At 44.4% G+C, this 15,413-nt stretch overlaps 1 protein-coding gene across 6 annotated transcripts; it reads left to right on the top strand.

The window, feature by feature from the left end:
• Positions 1 to 3,835: 3,835 nt before the first annotated feature.
• On the top strand, positions 3,836 to 12,686 carry PSMD4 (proteasome 26S subunit ubiquitin receptor, non-ATPase 4). Of its 6 annotated transcripts, none has more exons than XM_070496901.1 (11): positions 3,902 to 3,983; positions 6,701 to 6,783; positions 8,222 to 8,362; positions 9,499 to 9,613; positions 10,019 to 10,105; positions 10,349 to 10,417; positions 10,588 to 10,803; positions 11,188 to 11,296; positions 11,479 to 11,610; positions 11,696 to 11,763; positions 12,381 to 12,686. In XM_070496901.1, the coding sequence occupies exons 3-11, from the start codon at positions 8,241 to 8,243 to the stop codon at positions 12,549 to 12,551; spliced, it is 1,089 nt and encodes a 362-aa protein (XP_070353002.1). In that variant the 5' UTR covers positions 3,902 to 3,983; positions 6,701 to 6,783; positions 8,222 to 8,240; the 3' UTR covers positions 12,552 to 12,686. The 6 variants fall into 6 exon arrangements, with proteins under 6 accessions (XP_014720802.1, XP_014720803.1, XP_070353003.1 ...); XM_044758183.2 differs by having other exon boundaries at positions 3,928 to 3,983; positions 11,188 to 11,305; XM_014865316.3 differs by lacking the exon at positions 6,701 to 6,783 and having other exon boundaries at positions 3,836 to 3,983; positions 11,188 to 11,305.
• Positions 12,687 to 15,413: the final 2,727 nt, after the last annotated feature.

A 15,413-nucleotide genomic window follows, 5' to 3' on the forward strand; every position in this document is an offset into this window, starting at 1 on the left:
CCACCACACAACCAAAGCCTCTTTTATTAAGGTCACTGATGACCGACCTCCACGTTGCTAAATATATCAGTCCTCATCTTACTTGACATGTCAACAGCGTCTGATAATTTATTACTGCCTCCTTGAAACATTTTCTTGACTTAGCTTCTGGGATGCTACTTTCTCCTGGTTGTTTTTACTAAGGTGCTGTGCTGCTCTGTCTCCATACTCTTTTGGTTCCTCCTTTTCTCTCTAACCTCTAAATGTTGGAGCGTCTCAGGACTCAATCATATGACTCCTTCTTTTAGTCTACATTGACTCCCTAGATAATTTTAAAAAGCCGTTATAGTGGCCTAAAGACCCTATATAATTTGTCCGACTCCCCTGTCACCTCATGATCTAAATACCATCTAAGTATCAGCTAAAAACTCCCAAATTTCTATCTCCGGCCAAAACCTTTTTTCGAACTGCAAACTCATATATCCACCTGCCTATTTGACCTCCATCTAGGTGTCTAATAGGTATCTTAAACTTAACATGTCCAAAAGCTGAATTTCTGCTTCCTGCCCCTCCTAACTCATCGTTAGAAATAATGACTCCATTCTTTTAGTTGCTTAGAACCAACTCTGGTGTCTTCCTTCACACTCCCTTCCTTTACATCCTCCATCAAATCCATTGGCAAATTCTGTCAATTTTGTGCCTTATGGTATACTCGAAATCCACCCATATGTCACCATTTTCACCTCTTACTGCCCTAGGATAAGCCTCCATCATATCTGATCACTGAAGCAGGCTCCTAACTGGTCTATCTCCAACGGCCCTTTTTCCCCAGTCTGTTCTCAGTGCAGCAGCCAGAGTGATCCTGTTAAAACATTAAGTCAGATCCTGTCAATCCTCTGTTGAAAACTTTCCAACAGGTCCTTATCTCACTCAGAGTCCTTAAAATGATCTATGAGGTTGTACATGACCCAACCTCTCTTTACTCCCTTTGCCTCTCTGGCCTCACTTCTTCTTTCTCGACTGGCCTCCCTGTTCTTAAGTACACTCTTGCCTCAGGGCATTTGCATTTACTCTTTCCCTCAGGTATCCTTCCGGTCTCTATTCAAATGTAAGTCTTCTTTAATATCGTATTTATGTAAAATAGAAGCCACGGCCACTTGGGTTTATTTTTCTCTGCAGTGCTTACCATTATTTGATGATACTGTAGTCCCCCCCTTATCCGCGGTTTCACTTTCCGTGGTTTCAGTTACCTGAAGTCAACCGCAGTCCGAAAATATTAAATGGAAAATTCCAGAAGTAAATAATTAGTAAATTTTAAATTGCACATCGTTTTAAGTAGCATGATGAAATTCGCACTGCCCAGCTTCTATCCCACCAGGATGTGCATCGTCCTTTGTCCACGTACCTATGGTGTATTTACTACCAGCCCATTAGTCACTTAGTAGCCTTTTGATTATCAGATCGACTGTGTCGCACCGCTTGTGTTCAAGTAACCCTTAGTTTACTTAATAATGGCCCCCAAGCCAACTTTATTATTAGTTATTGTTGTTACTCTCCTACTGTGCCTAATTTATAAGTTAAACTTTAACATGAGTATTGTATGTATAGGAAAAAACGTAGTATATATAGGGTTCAGTACTATCTGTGGTTTCAGGCAACCACTGGGGGGTCTTGGAATGTATCCCCCAAGGATAAGGGGGGACTATATATATATTTACTTATGGGTTTATTGTCTGCCTTCCCCCATGGAATGCTTTTTTCATTATAGAGCTCTTGCTTTACTGAAATGTGATCCTATCAGATTTCATCTTTTGTGAGCATTGTTGCAACTCACATATCTCTTTTATTTTTTCTTTTTGTGAGGAAGATTGGTCCTGAACTAACATCTGTTGCCAATCTTCCTCTTTTTGCTTGAGGAAGATTGTCACTGACCTAATATCTGCACCAATCTTCCTCTATTTTATGTGGGATGCTGCCACAGCGTGGCTTGAACAGTGCTACGTCCATGCCTGGGATCCCAACCTGCGAACCCCGGGCTGCCGAAGTGAAGCATGTGAATTTAACCACTATGCCACCAGGCCGGCCCTTACATATCTCTTAATTGAAAAGCATCTGACATAACTGTAACAGAATATCTTTTCTACTTGAAGAGAGTATTAGTTCTTCTTTCTCCAGGTTGAATCAAATCACCCTTATAAGACTTATTTTCCACTATCTCATTTTTTTATGGTCAGTATATTTTCGTATTCTTTGCAAGAACTCCATAGATGTTTAAAAGTGTAGGACCAGGGCTGGCCCGTGGCCGAGTGGTTAAGTTCGCGTGCTCCGCTTTGGCAGCCCAGGGTTTTGCTGGTTGGGATCCTGGGCGCAGACATCGCACCACTTGTCAAGCCACGCTGAGGTGGCATCCCACATGCCACAACTAGAAGGACCCACAACTAAAAATATACAACTATGTACCGGGAGACTTTGGGGAGAAAAAGGAAAAATAAAATCTTTAAAAGTGTCAGACCTAAAATCTGGTCACAATTATTAAATGTGTGACTAAAACTGAGAAGGTGACACCTCCCTGCACAGATATCATGGACCATGTTTTCCCTGAACAGTGATGACGGTATTCATTCAGTTCCTAGTCCCTTGGTTTAGGTTGAATACTTGTCTCTGTTTACTTCCATGTTTACCAGAATACTAACTTATAGCTATCCCTGATGTTCAACTTGTCTTTGGAGTTGTATTATCCTGACTAACCCACAGTATTTTTTTGTTGATGAATTTTATATTTTATCAAATACTCTTCTCTTGATCTGATTTCAGCTATTTGTGCTGATTTCTATTTTGTACAATATTAATATAGCTACACATGCTTTCTTTTATTACCATTGCCTGATATATTGCTTTTTTCTCTTCCTTTATTTTCACCTTTTGTCACTTACTTTGGTGTGTCTCCTATTTACATTGTGCAGCTGTTTTTTAAAAAAGATAATTCTTGTTTTAAAAATATTTTGGTTATGTTTGAACTTGTCACTAATTATTTTTCTGTGCTTTCTTATTTTTTCCCCCTTTCCTATCTATAGTTATATTTACAGATTTTTTTTCCTCTAGTGATACGGAGATTTTACTCCTTCACAAGCTCTGATGGTTACCAATAACTTTTGAACATATCCATTAAAACTTTACCAACATCTAGGTAACGTAACCTTCTCTCCCATCTCTAAGTACAGCGTTCATGGTGTAGCTGTGCCTGGTCCCTCTCTCCTTTCCCCCTTCTCTCCAAGATAGAGACCTAGAATTTACAGTTTTACTTGGTGTGTGTGTGTGTGTGTGTGTGTGTGTGTGTGTAGGGGAAGGTAATACAAAGCATTTTTGAATGTTATTCTTGATTAACAAACCAAAATAGTTGTCATTCATTCCTTGGGAGATTAGTTAAAATTACTGATTTGTCAAACCTTTGCTGGGCACCTACCTTGTGTCATGCTCTGTACTGGGTTCAGGGATTGCAAAGATTGACACCTTTCTGCCCTTCATTAAATGGGAGAGAGGCTACCCAAACAAACGCAATTCAGGGGTTTAAGGACTTAGTAGTTAAATGAACAAAGTGGTATGGGGAACAGAGGGAGGTGGGACGTCATTAGTCATCCCACTACTTTTTGAAAAGGACAATGCTAGGACAGATACATCCACAGCATTTTCAAAGGCTTCTTCACAGCTTCTCTTAGATACCGCCGGCAGGTAATCCACCAGAGAATCTGCATGGCGCCAAAAGTGGAGGTGGGGCCCTCTCTTTGAACGTCCCCCCCGCCCACAAACGTCCTTTCTATTTTGGCTGTGCCTACAACTCCCAGAACCCAACGCGGAGGACGAAGGCGGAACCAGCTGGCCGAGCCGAGGTCTGTGATTGGTGGTGAGCTCTGGGCCAATTGGAGGAGTCGTTGTTTGGCTGTCCAGGAGAACCAGTCGGGGAGGGAGGAAGGTGGCAAGATGGTGTTGGAAAGCACTATGGTTTGGTGAGGAACTACCTCGGGGCTCCGTGGGGGGCGGGTCTGGGTAGGGGGTGCATGTCGCGCGGAGGCTGGGCGGGCCTGAGGAGGAGGTGGGGGGTTGACGGGCGAGATGCGGCCTTGGGCCGAGAGGGAAGGAGCCCGATGGACTCCCTGAGTCATCCCGGGACCGAGAGAGGAGGACAGGCCCGGGGTATCCCCCATTAACCCTCAGCCCGCAGACAGTCATTGACCGGCCGATCCCTGCTGCCTTTCTCTATTTCGCGTCGTCTTCTCTAGACAGCCTCAGGTCTGTCTTTAGCCAGAGTCCTGCTTCTCGGACTCATCGTTACAGTCTTCTGCCCTCCTCTTCTCAGGGTAAAGGATGTTAGGAAGACAGATTATAAATCCCTTCCCTGCCCCATTCACTCTAACTCCATTACCTTTCCCTGTATCATCTTCGAAGGTGCTGTTTATAGGTTGCTTTCTATGTGTCGGACATTGGTTTACTTTATCTCACTTAAACTTCACAACACTTCAAGGTAAATATCCCTGCATTTTACAGATGAAGATACCGAGTCTCAGCAATTTTAAATGACTTACCCAAAGTCACATTGCTAATTAAGTGGTGGAGCCAGGATTTAAACCCAGGGCTATCTGACACAAAGGCTCTTCTCTGGTGAGCTGACTGTCTTCAACAGTCTCAGACTTGGGCTGAGTATGTTTTCTGAGTTGGATTAGGAGCTGAGGACACAAACTTTTGTAAGGTTTCAAGAGTTTCTTCTAAGTGTGAGCATAGAATATAATACAGACTAGTACATATACACAAATCGCGAATTGTATGGAACAGACACCTAAGAGTTTTCTTTGACGGGGAGAGGATAGCATTACCAGATAAAATATAGGATGCCTGGTTAAGTTTGAATTTCAGATGAACAGTACTCTTTAATATAAGCAAATGGCAATAACTGTGTCCCAAATCTTGCCTGAGACATACTTAAAAGTCGTTTGTTATTTATCTGAAATTCACATTTAACTGGGAGTCCTGTATTTTTATTTGCTAAATCTGGCAACTCTGGTGAGAGGTTAGAGTAGAAAGAGGACAGGATTTGGAATCCCAAAACCTGTGTTTTGGTGTTTACCAGCTGCGTGTTCTTGAGAATATAGTAAATGTTTCTTTATAAAATGGGAATAATAGTAACATCCACTTTTCTTATAGCACAAGTAGGTAAAATGTATGTGATGGTGCTCTGTAAACTGTATAGCCCTGTGCATACATTAGTTGCCATGGTACTTGAGGAAAGAAAGAATTTAAGAGGGGCCTTGAAGAGACTTAGACAAATGTTGAGAAGGAGCTGTGATTACAGGTAGAGGGGAGGGCATGCAGGTACTGAAGTGTAAATGCCCCAGGCATATTTAGGGATTGGGGAAGAGATTGGTGTGATAGATGGTGGTTGGTTGAAGGTAGTTTTTTGTTTTTATGGGAAAGTAGATCGGACCAGGTGGAAATGTCAAATGTCAAGTGACAAAAGTCAAGCTGAGGAGGTTGACTTCTGTCCTGTAGCCTTCAGTAGAGGACTTCTGAAAAAGTCCTGAGGGTGGTGGAAGCAGAGCTGTCTGTAAAATGGCATTTAATAATATAGATGTGTCTCGATGTATAGGAGGAAAGATTGGGCCCAGAGAGACATATTGGTGGTCTATTGTAATTTCTCAGGCACAGGATAATGATAAGAACCACTCCTTTTGTCTGTAGGACCTCGTACTTTGTTGTACATCAGAATTCCCAGGAGGAGTTTATTAAAAATTGAAAATTAAAAAAAATAAATTAATACCTTTTATTTTTATTTATTTATTTAAAGTATGCTTTTTTTTGGGTGAGGAAGATTGGCCCTGAGCTAATATCTGTTGCCAATCTTCCTCTTTTGTTTTTTTGTCTCCCCAAGGCCCCAGTACATAGTTATATATCCTGTTGTAGATAGTTCTAGTTCTTCTGTGTGGGATGCTGCCACAGCATGACCTGAGGAGCGTGTGTAGGTCTGTGCCTAGGATCCCAACCAGCGAATCCTGGGCCGCTGAAGCAGAGCTGGCGAACTTAACGACCACGCCTCCAGGCCAGCCCCTATATTCTGTTTTTAAATGAAGACTTTAGGTGGATAATATTGTAAGCCCTTATTTTGATATTAATTTTTGTTGGGAAAAATTACATACTGTTGAGCAGAAGTAGTCACAAGAGATATATATATTATTCCAATCATATACAGTTCAAAATTGGGAAAATTAAACAATGTGTTTTTTAGGGATACATACATAGTGTTTTTTTCCCAGTCCTCCTCTTTTTGCTGAGGAAGACTGGCCCTGAGCTAACATCTGTGCCCATCTTCCTCTATTTTCTATGTGGGACGCCTACCACAGCATGGTGTGCCAAGTTGTGCCATGTCTGCACTTGGGATCTGAACCGGCGAACCCCGGGCCACTGAGAAGCGGAACATGTGCACTTAACTGCTGCACCACCGGGCCGGCCCCTACATAGTGTTTTTAACACCACCACCAATCACCCTCTTAGTGGTTCTGTTACACAACAAACTGTCAGTTCTCACTATCTCTCAAGCCCCCTTTCTTACTCTGACACCTTTCTTCCAGCCTTTATCCATTTGCTGGTCTTGCCCACAATCCTTATACTTAGTAGCTGTTCCATCTGAACCATCCTCAAAGCCTCCATTGTCTTTTATGTTTGGACTCACTAGATTTGAAGCTAGAGAGGCAGTTACTTCCCTGCTGGGAGAATAATCAGAAGCAGTGTATCCAGAAAAAAAGAAAACAGTGCACGGTCAGTAGAGTTGCCTTTGACCTCCTTCACATAGATTGAGTTTTCACTTTAAGGACTAGTCTGTGTTTCATGCTTACTGTTAGTCACTGTGCTAAGTATTTTCCATGCATTTAATCCTCATATCAATCCTATAAGGGTAGGTACAATAAAACCCATTTTACAGATGAGCTAACTGGACCTTAGAGAAATTAAGTACCTTCCTTAGGATCATGGAATTAGTAAGTAGCAGAGTGGGAATTTGAACCTCAACCTGAACACTTCCCTTTGCTCCCTTTTCTCCTTGCCTTCCAGTAGCTTCTTAATTAACTCTTCATCATTTCTGGTTTGTGTTTATTGCCAGGTGAGGGATACTAAAGAAGAAAATTTCCCCCAAGTCCATATTTTGCTTGCCAGTAGAAATGAGGCATCTCATGTAGGACACTGCTTTCTTCCATCAGCACAGACGGAATCACTGACTGTTAGAGTTCTCAGGGACCTCAGGTCCATCAAGAATTGAACCTGTTCATGGGGCCGGCCCGGTGGTGCAGTGGTTAAGTGTGCACGTTCTGCTTCGGCGGCCCGGGGTTCACCGGTTTGGATCCCGGGTGCGGACATGGCACTGCTTGGCAAGCCATGCTGTGGTAGGCGTCCCACATAGAAAGTAGAGGAAGATGGGCACAGATGTTAGCTCAGGGCCAGTCTTCCTCAGAAAAAAGAGGAGGATTGGCAGCAGTTCACTCAGGGCTAATCTTCCTCACAAAAGAAAGAATTGATCCTGTTCAGGGACTTACATAACTGCTTCACTTACCTGCCTTCTTGTGCTCTCTGGGAAGCTGGAGCTTGTATTGCATGTGGTTTGGATTCTTGTAGATTGTGAAAAGTTGCAGGGATAGAAGAGGTGAGACCCCTCATCTATGAAAGCTCATGTTTGTAGTTCACTCCAACTGCCAAAGCTGTTAAACATTTAATCACATGGTTGCATTGTGCTTTCTTGCACTCAGTGCTGCCAAGTGGGTTATATTTTAAATATTTTTAAGTTGCCATCTTCATTTCCTACCTTTGGAATACTCCCATCTTAATTTAACGTAGCATATTCACCCATGACAATGCTTAGTAATACTTAAATGCACCTTATAAAAAGGTGATTGTGGTACATCAGTAGGTTGCAACCTTTGGTGCTTATCAGAACCACTTGTGGAGTGGAGATTTGAAATTTTTTCCTCTTTTGGTCATTTTGAGTCAGTAAGTCTGGAGTAAGGCTTGGTCATCTGTATATTGAAGAAGAAAATCCTGCAGGTGTTTTCTGTTTTCCACAAAGACTGTGAGCCACTGCCATACACCACAATGCCCCTCAAAGGGGAGGTGTTGAAGGAGGTGGGGGTCCCTGGAACTGGAGAGAATGCCTCAGAGAGATCCTACAATATGTCTTCCCTCTCCTCCTTCACTCCTAATCTGACAGTGTGGACAACAGTGAGTATATGCGGAATGGGGACTTCTTACCCACCAGGCTGCAGGCCCAACAGGACGCCGTTAACATAGTATGTCACTCCAAAACCCGCAGCAACCCTGAGAACAACGTGGGCCTCATCACCTTGGCCAAGTACGTGGGACAAAGGAGGATGGGGCTCAGTAGGTGGGTGGGTGGTGTCCCACATGTGACCTGCCTTGGTATCCAGGTTGCTACCTTTTTTTTTTTTTTTTTTTTTTAGATTTTATTTTTTCCTTTTTCTCCCCAAAGACCCCCGGCACATAGTTGTATATTCTTCGTTGTGGGTCCTTCTAGTTGTGGCATGTGAGACGCTGCCTCAGCGTGGTCTGATGAGCAGTGTCATGTCCGCGCCCAGGATTCAAACCAACGAAACACTGGGTCGCCTGCAGCAGAGCGCGTGAACTTAACCACTCGGCCACGGGGCCAGCCCCCAGGTTGCTACCTTTTTGTAGATTCCACAGGCTGCTTTTGCCCATCGCCTTCCTTGACTACCTTCTTCACTACTCAGTGTAAATATAAATAGCAACTTGTTAATATTAACCTGAATTTAATACAGCTATGAAGCTAAAGCTCCTGGGGTAAAATTTCACAGTATATTTTAAAGTCAATGAAAAATGATTTTGGATCAGAGCCCCCGGACATATATCACACATCTTTTACCCCAAAGTGATTTGTTTTAGGAACTGATAATCCTCAAATGGATAACCTTCCATCCCATTATACATGTTGTTAGCTGGAAATGGGTCTAGAAATAGGGAGGATGAGAGAAATACAAAGTAGCATCCAGCTGTCATGGTGGATCATCAGGGCCCTGAGAATAAGATAACGTGAGAGCATTTGGGGGAACACTGGGAGGATTACAAAATCAAACACTTCATATTTTCTGTGCTTCATAGCTACTAAACACTAGATGTTTTTTTCCAGTTTTGTTGAGATATAATTGACATATAACATTGTATTAAGGTGTACAGCAATGATTTGATATCTATATATATAGTGAAATGATTACCGCAATAAATTATTTAATATCAATATCTCAGTAGGTTTAGTTAATATCTCTATCTCACAAAGTTACAATTTCTTTTCCTCGTGATGAGTACTTTTAAGATCTGCTCTGTAAACGCTAGATGTTTGATTAAGAAAAATAGAGATTACAGTTATTATCAAGGTCTCTAAAGAAAAGATGAGTCAATTTGGAAGCACTTGTCCTGACCTAAAATCGTGGAAATGCTTTCCCCACATCCCAGTGATTGTGAAGTGCTGACCACACTTACCCCTGATACCGGCCGCATCCTGTCCAAGCTCCACACTGTCCAACCCAAGGGCAAGATCACCTTTTGCACTGGCATCCGTGTGGCACATGTAAGTCCTACTGGATCCCTTGGATTGTTCCTCCTTGCTCTGAGGTTCTGCCTTCAATGTTGTTCATTTCTTCCCTGGAATCTTCAGCTAGAACCAGAGCAATGGAAGAGAGATGACCTAGAGAAAGGAGTAGAAAGGATGGGTTGGGCTGGTAGGATGAATCCCAGCATCAGTGAGGATTGTGAAGGGAAAAGTCCCTAGAATCAAGAATTGACCCCCTCCCTCGTCTTATCCACAGAGAGGCACAGCAAGAAGAGAAGGGTGGAGGAGGGGGTTTAGACCTTGTGTGAGCATGATGGTAGACTTGAGGTACATAGAAAATCATAGGAAAAAAAGAAGAGAGTGACAGAGGAAAGAGCTAGGTGATTCCTCTGGCTGACTGAGAACTTCCTCTTCCTTTACAAGCTGGCTCTGAAGCACCGACAAGGCAAGAATCACAAGATGCGCATCATTGCCTTTGTGGGAAGCCCGGTAGAGGACAATGAGAAGGATGTGAGTCCAAGTGACAATGGGGAATTTGGGCAGTGCATGTTTGGGAATGGGGTCTTTCAGCCCTTAGGAGAGCCTGGCAGAGGCATTTGGTTCCTCACTTTGCGGAAGGGTGGATGTGCAGAATTTGCTGTTTTGTTGGGGGACCTTAGGGAGGTCGGCTGATTTCTGTATGATTTTGTGAGGTATGTCATTTCCCCTCACAGTGTGGAACAGATTTCCTTGTCTCTCTCCCCTTCTTCCCAGCTGGTGAAACTGGCTAAACGCCTCAAGAAGGAGAAAGTAAATGTTGACATTATCAATTTTGGGGAAGAGGTGAGTAAGGACTGGTTGGGGGGCATTGACTTGATGTGGTTGTAAACAGACAATAGTCCTTACCCAGAGGCATGCCTGCACTGTGGGAGCAGCTACAGACAAGCACTGCAATGGCCGAGAATGGGGAGTGGGTCAGGAAGGACAGCCTCGTGTGTTCTTCCCTCCCCCAGGAGGTGAACACAGAAAAGCTGACAGCCTTTGTAAACACATTGAATGGCAAAGATGGAACCGGTTCTCATCTGGTGACAGTGCCTCCAGGGCCCAGTTTGGCTGATGCCCTCATCAGTTCTCCGATTCTGGCTGGTGAAGGCGGTGCCATGCTGGGTCTTGGTGCCAGTGACTTTGAATTTGGAGTGGATCCCAGTGCCGATCCTGAGCTAGCCCTGGTGAGCAAACGTTGACCTCAGGTAGAGTCCAAGGGTCCTCCTTTACTGACACACCCACACGTCACAGTTTCTCTAGGGCTAGGCAGTCCTAAACACTGTCGCTCATTCTCCCAGACCCCCTTTTGGTTTCTCTTCCCCATAAATCTATCTGACCTTTAGGGACACCAATGTCAGCCTCTCTCGGTTGTTTCTCCTGATTAAACCCCAGGCTTCTCCCAAGTCCTTCCTTTTTTCCTATATCGCCTCTTTTCTCTCCAGCTTCTTCCTCATATGCATAAACCAGAAACCCCCTTTATACTCCTTTCCCACCCCTCAGCTGGCTTCTCTAGCACCTGGTAGGAGTGAAGGTAGGAGAATGTCTGACCTTGCCCTGCCCTCCATCAGGCCCTTCGTGTTTCTATGGAAGAGCAGCGACAGCGGCAGGAGGAGGAAGCACGGCGGGCAGCTGCAGCCTCTGCTGCTGAGGCTGGGATTGCTACGACTGGGACTGAAGGTGAAAGAGGTGGAATCTGAAGTCCCGGGACTGCAGAGTGCTCAGTAGAAGCTGGGTGTAGACACTGGGGAGGGAGTGGGGAGGTCCGGCACGTGGGAATATATGGGCTGAGGGAGTGGTCTGGGAGTGGATCTGTGTACAATGTGGCATCAGTTCTACCCTGCCACTCTTCCTTTTCCCAGACTCAGACGATGCCCTGCTTAAGATGACCATCAGCCAGCAGGAGTTCAGCCGCACTGGGCTCCCTGACCTAAGCAGTATGACTGAAGAAGAGCAGATCGCTTATGCCATGCAGATGTCCCTGCAGGGCGCAGGTGAGCCAGGGCCTGGGTGGTAGTGCTTAGGCAGAGAGGTTGGGGTGGGGAAATGGAACTGAACAGATTGACCTGTTTTCCTCAGAGTTCGGCCAGGCGGAATCAGCTGACATTGATGCTAGTTCAGCCATGGACACATCTGAGCCTGCTAAGGTGAGCGCCAGCGGTGACTCCCTGCCCCTATCAGGCTTAAAATCCCCTTGTGTTCAGATCCTTAGCCCTCTAGGCCTGGGACCAGTCCTCTCAGAGCTTCATAGATGAGCTCTTGGAGGAGCAGAAGGGAAGAAACACATGGATGTACGTTTCTTGTACATAAACCTTGCTAGGGCAATAGAATGCTAGTGCTCAGAGTTGGAGAAGTGTGCTAGTTTTCTGTAATTTTCCTTCCTTGCTGGTGGGAGCAGTCTGGACAGTTCTCTAGGGTATCATCTTCCCAGGAGGGTGAAAAGGGTCTAGGAAAAAGAAAAAGGAGGAGTGGCTGTCCGATAGCAGGAAACCTTAATGTGATGGCATCTGTTTTTACTCTTTGAGCTCAGGAAGCAGAATTAGACTTCTCCTCTATCTGGACAGTACTAAGTGTTAGAGTTCATACCATATAGAGGCACTGGGTATTTTCCTGAATCGTCCATCCTACCCGTGGCCAGAGGTGCCCCCACCCCTAGACATCAGGTAGAGAGAGAGCTCAGGCAGCAGCATGCTTGTGTCCCTTACATTTGCCTGCTCCCCGGCCGGCCTGCCCCCTGCCACAAGCTGACACTGCCCTTTTCCAGGAGGAGGATGATTATGACGTCATGCAGGATCCTGAGTTCCTTCAGAGTGTCCTGGAGAACCTTCCAGGCGTGGATCCCAACAACGAGGCCATTCGAAATGCCATGGGCTCCCTGGCTTCCCAGGCCACCAAGGATAACAAGAAAGACAAGAAGGAGGAGGACAAGAAGTGAGACTGGAGGGAAAGGGTGGCTGAGCCTGCTCATGGTGCTGCATAGGCCGGGGTGGGACATGCAGTTAGATATGTTAACTGGAACCATTACAACCTAAATAAAGCTTGGCAACTTTTTTTTCTTTTTTGCTTCAAATAGTGGTGGCTTTGAGTGTGCAAGAGGGGAGGAGTACCTGGCCTTCTGAAGGAGGGCATTCTTCCCTATGTCTCCACTACCTGGTCTCTAAATCCTGACCCACCCGCCTTCCTCCCATCTCCACCCATGAGAGTCCCTCCTTACATTTTTACTGCCCTGGGGCTATTTCACTTTCGCATTTAGAGAAGTTTTGCTGAGAGCTACTGTGTGTGTTAGGCACTGGGGCCACAGAGGTGACTAGAAAACAGTACTGGCCTTTGGGGACCCAGAGCCCAGGGAAGGGCCAGCATGTAAGTGAGCAGTTACCCCTGTCTGCTAAGTGCCCACAGAGAAGCATGAACAAGGCACTGTGGAAACAGCGAGGAGAAACGGCAAACTCGCCGCTTCTGGGAAGGTTCCTGGAGATAACATTTGAGCCTTCTCACAGGGCAAAAAGTGAATCAGCCAACGGGGAGGGGATGGGGATGTATCCCTTCAATAAGAACAGTCTGTGCTGATGGTGTGGAGGAGCTCTGGAGGAACTGAGTAGCTCAGAGACTGGTTGCCTGAGTGGCAGGAGACAGAGAGGGAGAGAAGGCAGTAGTCAGAACATGAAAGATCAGGGATCCTTGAGGCCTGACTTGCACAAGGTGGAGTCTGAAGCCCCAGGATAAACATGGTGCATCACCTTGGAGCACCAAATTTAGAGTAAGGTTTCTTTGTAAGGTATGGAATAGAATGCAAAATTCACCTAATCTCCCCTTTATTATATTTAAAGAGGTAAATAATATTTGACACTTAAATTCCTTAACCTATATATAAATCATGAAGCATAACAACAAAATGACCATATCTGGAGCCACTCAATTTAAGTACTAGAATATTACTGATGGCTTGCCACTACCTGTGCCTTCTGGAACCCACTTCTATGTCCTCCTCAGAGACAACTATTATCCTGAATTTTACACTTATCATTTTTTCCCTTTATAGCTTTCTCCTATATGTACAGATTCCTGGCCAGAATATGTTTAGTTTGCTGGGGTTTTTTCCTGCTTTTTTTCCTCCCCCTATCCCCCCAGAGCATAGTTGTATATTTTAGTTGCGGTCCTTCTAGTGGTGGCATGTGGGATGCCGTCTCAGCATGGCCTACTGAGCAGTGCCATGTCCGTGCCCAGGATCTGAACCCTGGGCTGCCGAAGCGGAGCGTGCGAACTTAACCACTCGGCCATGGGGCCGGCCCCTAGTTTGCTGTTTTTGAGCTTTATAAAGAATAGTTTTATACTGTGAGACTTCTGGGACTTAGTTTTTAAACAAACGTGTTGTTTCTGAGGTTCATCAGAGTTGTTGCATGTAGCCATTATTCATTCATTTTGCATGGTTGTATAGCATTACATTCTGTGAATATATTACAGCCTACCCGTTTGCCTGTTGATGGACATGTGCGTTGCTTTCAGTTATTTTTCTATTATCAGCAGGTTACAGTGGAGTTTTTTGTACATCTCTTCTGATGGACCTGTGCAAGAATTTCTTTAGGATACTTTACAGGATAATGCTGAATTATTTTTCAAAGTGGTTGTACAAATTTACACTCCCTCCTGCAGTATAAGAATTCCTATTGACCACATTCTTTCCAGCCCTTGGTATTGTTACGACTTCTTAATTTCTGCCAGTCTAGTGAGGATAAAATAACTCTGTGGTCTTGATTTGCAGTTCCCTGATTACTAATGAGATTAATCATCTTTTTGTATTTTTTTCATAGGTCTTTATATTTCCATTTTGGTGAAATATCTCTTTGTGTCTTTTGGCCATTTTTCTATTGGGTTGTCTTTTTTTTTTTCTTTTTTTTGAGTGTGTGTGAGGAAGATTGGCCCTGAGCTAACATCCATTGCCAATCTTCCTCTTTTTGCTTGAGGAAGATTGTCCCTGAGCTAACATCTGTGCCCATCTTCCTCTATTTTGTATTTTGAACACCACCACAGCATGGCTTGATGAACAGTGTGTAGGTCTGAGCCTGGTATCCAAACCTGTGAACCCCAGACCCCTGAAGCGGAGGGTGTGAAGTTAACCACTGTGCCTCTGGGCTAGCCCCAGGGTTTTTTCATTGATGAAAAGGAGCTCATTTGTAGGAGATCATTAACTATTTGTGATACTAAATCATTATTGGTTATATGTGTTGCAAATATGTTCTCCCTATTTATGACTTTCTCTCACTGTTTTAAAGGTGCCCTTTAGTGAGCAAAGTTCTTAATTTTAATGTCCAATTTCTCAATCTTTTCTTTCAAGGTTAGTGTTTCTTGTGTCCAGTAAACTCTTCCAGAGGTCAGAAAGATACTTTGTTTTCTTTATTTTTGAGGAAGATTAGCCCTGAGCTAACATCAGCTCTCAATCCTCCTCTTTTTGCTGAGGAAGACCGGCCCTGAGCTAACATCCATGCCCATCTTCCTCTTCTTTATATGTGGGACGCCTACCACAGCATGGCTTGCCAGATGGTGCCATGTCCGCATCCCGGATCTGAACTGGCAAACCCCGGGCCGCTGAAGCGGAATGTGCGCACTTAATCCCTGCATCGCTGGGCCAGCCCCTGTTTTCTTTTTAAAGTTTGATGGTTTTGTCTTTCAAGTAGAAATTCCTTATTCCATCTAGAGCTGATTTTTGTGTACATTGAGATAGGGATCCAATTTCGGGTGTTTTTTGTTGTTGTTTTTTTAAAAGATTGGCACCTGAGCTAACAACTGTTGCCAATCTTCT

The sequence above is a fragment of the Equus asinus genome, chromosome 25 (genome assembly GCF_041296235.1).
Source record: "Equus asinus isolate D_3611 breed Donkey chromosome 25, EquAss-T2T_v2, whole genome shotgun sequence".
Taxonomy (NCBI): domain Eukaryota; kingdom Metazoa; phylum Chordata; class Mammalia; order Perissodactyla; family Equidae; genus Equus; species Equus asinus.